This window comes from Apaloderma vittatum, unplaced genomic scaffold (genome assembly GCF_000703405.1).
Source record: "Apaloderma vittatum isolate BGI_N311 unplaced genomic scaffold, ASM70340v1 scaffold21643, whole genome shotgun sequence".
NCBI lineage: Eukaryota > Metazoa > Chordata > Aves > Trogoniformes > Trogonidae > Apaloderma > Apaloderma vittatum.
In genome coordinates, this window is record NW_009706673.1 from 1 (window position 1) to 6557 (window position 6557).

The window sequence follows — 6557 nt, forward strand, 5'->3', positions numbered from 1 at the left end:
CTGGTGGCTTGAGGAGAACCTGGCAGAGGTTGGGCGCTGGAAGCCACATCCTCGCCTCTGAGGGACAGGGAGAGCCTCGCTGCACTCGCGCACGTACCAGCACCCTCCACCCCACACGGAGGGGCCCGAGAAGCAGGACACAGCATGGGACAGGTCAGCAGGACATGCCAGGGGACACGCAGCACGTCCCCCAACAGCTCAGGGCTGCTGACGGGGGCACAAAGGAGCAAGCTGGACGCAGCTCCGGCAGGAATCAAACGCCCCAGCTGGGGCGAGGCCGTCACTGCTCAGATAACAGGGCTAAAAGCTGCTGTCTGGACCTCAGCTAAAGTTTCCAGCAACTCTTGTTCCCTCGAGGGCTACGGAGCCCGGGCAGAGGCCACCAGAGCCACCCACCCTGTCCATGCTTCTGCCCCAGCTGCCACAAGTGCAAGAGAGACACATTCCCGACGTCTGCTTTCGTCCAGGGGACCAGACAGACAAGAACTGGGTCTTCTGCTCCTCCTTTAACACCCAACATGTAAACTAGTTCCAAAGATTTTTACCTATTGCTTTTGCCAAGTCCCTGCTACCAGGGACACGCTGGCAGGGAGTCCTGCAGGCTGCTCGGGGCCACGCTTAGCTGCGATCTTAGCTGCACTCCGGTGCCCCCCCAAACCTTGTTCCCTATGGACGAGCTTGCTGGAGCCCTGCGGGAAGCTCTGGGTCAAGGGAAGGGCAGCTTGTCCCAACCTGCAAGGACGCGCCTGCCCTTGCCCCATCCTCCCCAACACAGCTCCTCTGGAAGGCTGGAAGTTGCTCTGGGAGCCCTATTAGCCCCAGCCCGCCGTTCCTCGCCTCGCTACCACACAGCCGGCTCCCTGAGCTCTGGGCAAGGTCCGACACTTGTGTTTTCCCCCGTTTGCAGTGATTGCAGACCCAGGACGTGAGCCCTCGCTGCAGAAAACCCTGGGTGGCAGCAGGTGTTAATTCCCCCGACCCTATCTCAGTCCTCTCGGACCTGCTGCTCCCACCACACGCTCTCAGAGCCCGCCTGCCCCTCCTGCAGCTCTGGTTTTCTCCTCCACAGTGGGACTGCGCCAGGATCTCCTCGCGGATGGCTCGATCCTCGGCTCTCGCCATCCCTTGCTCGCCATTCACACACCAGCTACACAATCCACTCGCTTTACAGCTTCCTGCCCAACCTTCCTCCATATCCCTCCATCTCCAAGCACTGCAGGAATCTACCAGTTTTACAGAGATGATTTAAGTTACATTTGGGGGGTAAAAAAAAAAAATAGAATCTACCTTTAACTGAACCAGAAACATCCTTCTGCATGTATCCAACCTACCTCTAACAGCTTCTCCCAGGAACCAAGTAGTTCTCTCTGGTTGTGCTACTCAAAGCCACCTTGCCGTGCCTACAAGGGAACTGCTGTACCACAGAGGATCCCTCAGGTGGAGACAAAAGAGGATCTGAGAGTCACTATCTGGACGCAGGGACCTGCAAGCAGGGAGCTGGGGTCGTTCGGCCGCGCCAGCAGCAGTCCTGAAGTCCCATGGATACCTGCGAGCGCCCGGGGAGCCTGGGGGAGCATGCTGCTGCGTACAGGTGGACAGTGTTACTCTGAGCATTTATTGCACTGCTTCAAAGAGGTTGGAGGAGGAACAGGAGAGTGAGAGAGAAAGCGCAAGTCATCGCTTCACTTTTGCGTCTTCTTTGATCTTCCAGACCATCAGCTCCATGCAAGCTCGGGCGTCCTCGCTGGAGTCGTGTCCTTCCACTGGGGACAGAAAGACAAGGGCGGTGGTTACTGGCAGCCCCTGAGAAAAAGCTTCCCGAGGTCCTGCCTGACGCCGCTCACTGCCACAGGAACCAGAGCTCCATCCCTGCTCATCGTGAGCCACAGGGACGGATTGCAAGCAGAAGAATTTCCACTAAATGCATTTTTTGCCAGATTTCAGCCTGACACCGTTCCCTTATTTGAATTAAGGGCTGAAGTCTTGCTGCCTGCAGGCCCTCAGGCTATGGAGGAGCCGGTCAGAGAGGCCCTGGTTTCCCCAGCGGTACGATCACAATGTGCTCAAGGAAGACAGAAGGGAACGTGCCGTGCTTCAAACAAAAAGGTCAACGTCAGTTTGCCAGAGAAAGAGGAGGGAGGGCACGTCATGGCCTTGACAGAGCTACCTCTGGCCTACTCACACCACTTTTCTGGTCCCACTTAGCACAGAGAGGGAAGAAGCAAGTGGTGCAGGCTCTCAGAACAGGGTTCAAACTGCAACTGCCTGTGGCAGAGGCTTCACGTGCTGGCATGTTCACAGCTACCGCCAGCCACGATGCAGGAAAAATATAAATCAGGAGCAAGAGGCTTGGGGAGAGCAGAGGAAGGCAGGTGCAAGGAGCCCACGTGTAGGTGGGAGGGGACACGAGACCCTCGCTCTCAGCCACTCCGGGGTCTCACCATTGTCCTGGATGATGCGCTTGAGGTAGTCTGCCATCAGCGTCCGGAGAGCCCGTTTGTAAGGCAAACCCAGGCGGTGGGGAAAGACGATCGCGGTATCCACCACTGTGCCATGGATAAGCTGGAGGGAAGGAGCAGGAAAGAAACACGTTTATTTTTCCCTCTCCCACAGGGACGGGCACTCCTTAGGATTACCCACGCTAAAGCAATCTTCCGGTCAGGCTCCCGGGCTGTCACCAAGCTCCAACCCAACCAGTCTTGCAAGAGGCTCTGGTTGAATCAAAGATGATTTCCCCCTCAGAGGGCACGTGCCCACAAGTTTCCCAAAGCTCTGCGAGCCAGCAGCCCTGCCCTGCCCGCCCTGCCCGACTGCACCTTCAAAGCAGGGGAAATTCAGGGCTGCTTCTGTTTGTACAACTCAAACAACAGGACAGGTCAATCCTTAATACCCTGACCTGGAGAAGCCGGCATACATCTGCGTCTTTCACAACGAAAAACAAAGCCTGAGGAACCAATCGGCCCCACGGAGCTTTTAACAGCCTTTCAACTGCTTCTCATGATGTGGAGACAAGTGGGAAGGATGTGCAAGTCGAAACTGCAGCTAAGCCACTGTACTTCTACAAAAAAGGCCCAACCTTCAAGGTGTGAACCAACCCGAAGACCTTCCCGTCTGTCAGCAACGAGTCAACAGGAAGTTTTTAACCAGCACCAGGAAATTTTTAATCAGCCCCGACGTCGCAAGGATGCAACAGGACAAGGGGATCTCAAACTTCAGGGCACAGTGGATGAGAGAGAGGCCCCTCCTGGTCCCATGTCCCGGTCAAAGTGCCTGGGCACATGGGAGAGGCAAGAGGTTTGGTGTCCTCTAGGTATGAAATGTCATCATGCTGGAAGAACTGATGATGCTGAACAGGTCGAGGTGTTACCTCCCCTGCACTGAGGGGCCCTGCAGAGGACCAAAAGGTCATGAGAGTCCATAAACACAAGGCAAGCTGGTTTTTTTAAAATACTAACTTCTTACTCTCCAGGTTAAGACAACACTAAACCTCTGCAGCCAAGCACACGTGTTCGGCGAGAGCTAAAGGAACGCAGATGTTGGCAGTGCCAGGCCTGCAGGACAGGGGCAAAACACGAGGTCTGAAGAGATAAACCTGCCCGCCCGACCAAAAATCCTCGGCACGGGCTGACTCAGACAGGACCTTGATAATCCAGTCTCCTCATCCGCCTCGACTCTTCCCAGGCCCCAGCTAATGTTGCGTGACAATGCGTAACTTGGCTGTTAATAGTTTCACAGCCCAGCTCTGTAAATGCCCGCAAACAGCTGCGGTTTAACAGAAACAACCTGCTACGCTCCTCGGAGTATAAAACTGCCAACGTTACGGATAATGTCTCCGAGACTGCAGTGAAGCCTGGCACCCGCCCAGGCACAATGATAATTACTTATGTAGATCAGGAAGACTGAGGAAACGGGATAATATAGCTTTAAATAAAAATTGAAATGCTATCACCATTTGGAGCTTGCCATGGCCATTAGCGAGATGTCGACTTTACTGCCACAGCCCTCAGCCGTTACGACTTGACACGCCACTGCCTGTCACGCTCTGCTATATCGCTCTCGGGTTCGCTCTCTTGGCAGCGATGCTAAGAGAAAATCATGCCTCTAAGAGGCCAACGCAGCCATCTCGCGCTGATAAAACTGTAAATAATTTTTTTATGATGACGATGAACTCTGAGAGGCTCGGAAAAAGGGTGCCACGGAGAGGTAAAAGCGCTTTGCAGGCATTAAAACCTCCTGCTTCCAAACCACCACCGTGAGTTGGCAGCTACAGCTTCTTCATCAAAGGAGCTGCACGATAAATAAAGGCTGGAGGAAGTTCTGGCTCGTGAGCACAGACTGAAGACTCGGCTCCTGCCTGCCGTGTGCTTTCTTGGTGACCCTGGACAAGCCCCTGGGGGATCGACGTTCAGAACGGAAGGGAAGAGGGGCAGCCCTCCGAGAGATGCGCAGGCTCGACCGACGCGGGCCAGGTGGGAAACGAGACAGATGGAAGGTCAAAACAGCTTGATCCAAGTAACATCACAAATCGCGGCAAACCGGGCAGAGAGAACCCCAACTCAGAGAAAACGGACAGTGGAAGAGAAACCACGAGAATTATCTCCAGTCACAGAGCAGCAAAGAGGCTCGTTCTGTTTCTGAAAGTGTGAGCATCCAGAGGGTGCAGGGGACTCCCTGCTCATGCCCTGACCCTGGCTGAGCACATCGTCAAGCCAGTCAAAGGATGCTGACACCAGCGGAGAATTCTGGACTATATGGCAGGGGTGAAATGATTTGACCTCAGTCCTTCCAGCCGGCCCTGCTCTATTCACCCTCCCCAGCCAAGCAGGGCAGCAGCAGTCGCTAAAAGCTGAGGTGACACCACGGGTGACACACACGACCTGCTCCCTTGCTCTTCCACCACAGGCAGCTCTCCTGCTGGCCCAGAGCCGAGACAGACCTCCTGCATCCTCCTGGTTCTTGGAAATAAAGGGCTCCTCAGTTTCAAGGAGGCCTACACCACACAGCAGGGCAGGAAAGGACCGGAGGCAGACGGGAACGCAAGACACGCAAGTTACCTTTAGTGCAAATAAGTCGCTTTCCAAGCTGTGCCCTATCAATATGGTATCTGCACTGAACATGTTCAGTAGGACGGCCTGGACATCCCGCAGGGTGATGCTAGTGTTCTCCAAGTCCTCTTCCGTCACACCGGAGAATCTGCAGAGCAGGAGCAGAAAGGAAAGTCTCCTTCACCAAAGGAAAGCCTCAAGGCCCAAAGCACCTCAGCTGTTAGGAAGCAGAGCTCCAACTAGTGCTCCCAGCCAGCTCCCGATCCCCAGCACAGACCTCTGCCCCACGGGAGACCGTCCTCACCTGGTGTTATAGTCCACCACCTTGGTGTCCGGTTTGACGAAGGTGTCGTACACCACTTTCAGGTCCGAGTTGATCACGGTTACTCTCGTCAACTCCAGCCCTTGCTTCGTGTAGCACTGCAAGCAACGGAGCAGACATGAAGACAAGCGTCTGCCCATCGCGGGAGCGACGGAGCCGCTGGCCAAAGCGATGCAGCTCCCGCGACGCGGCACACCCGGTGTAGCAGGGCCAGCCAGCAAGCACTGCTCAGCACCAGCCAGCTGGGTACAGCGCCTCCAGGGTGCACGTAGCCCCCAGATGAAACACGTGTTGCTAAAACTAATTAACAAGAGCTTATTTAAACGTACAGGCCCACTATGATTTACAGTTCACAGCAGAAAGGAAAGAAGACGAAGAAACAGAGCTCTCCTTCGGCCACTTGTATCACACCCTCGGCCTTCCCCCCAACATCCTTTATTTCGCCCGTGCGTCGCCCCTGCTGTCTGGGACCCACCATTTCACAGTCCAACGCGTAGATTCCGGGGTAGCCATCAGTCGTAGGCAGCTTCTCAAAAGTCTTCACAAAGCCATCGAGGCTCTCCTTGCGCCCATCGTGGACATGTTGCTTAAAGACAAAAAAAAAAATAAAGGACAATTGTTCATGGTAGGAACAAGAATCCAAAGAATCCACTTCACAGAGCATCCTACTTAAACAAACAGACTTTTCTTCATCATTTCTACAGGCTAACAAGGAGTAAGTTTTGCCTACAGGTCAGGTATTTACCTCAAGAGCAAACACAGCCACGTGCAGCCCCGATTCCAAAGCCAGACCAGGGTTAGGGGCATCATATTGACAGCACACGCAGAGGCAAGACACCACACATCCAGGGACAAGCAGCTTTCAGCTTTCAATTCTGACTAGAATTACTCAGAAATGGTCACACCAAGGTCTTGCACTCCAGCTGCTGGTTCCTGGTTTAGCTTGTGGCTGAGACGTGCCCAGGTGCAGGATTCTAATCGCAGCCATCCCTGTTGGAGCACCGGCACCGGGTGTTTCACAGCCCCCAGAAATCAGGGTGAGGAAGTACCAGAAAAAAATTCAACACGTGTGTACAGATAAAAGCCACCCTAGCCCAACACTTGGCTGTTCAGAGGGAAACAGGAGCTACTGCCTACCAGCACCTGAGGCAATAAACTGAGAGGATTTTCAACCACTCTTCATTACCCCC

General features: G+C 54.4%; 1 protein-coding gene across 1 annotated transcript; it reads right to left on the bottom strand.

Moving 5' to 3' along the window:
• Window positions 1–1594: 1594 nt before the first annotated feature.
• LOC104271272 (putative exonuclease GOR-like protein) lies at window positions 1595–5953 on the bottom strand (the record flags this gene model as incomplete). The annotated part of the gene is made up of 5 exons (XM_009865892.1): window positions 1595–1763; window positions 2442–2562; window positions 5055–5193; window positions 5350–5465; window positions 5843–5953. Coding segments are annotated over 5 exons (576 nt in total), but the record flags the coding sequence as incomplete, so codon positions are not given.
• Between the last annotated feature and the right edge of the window lie 604 nt (window positions 5954–6557).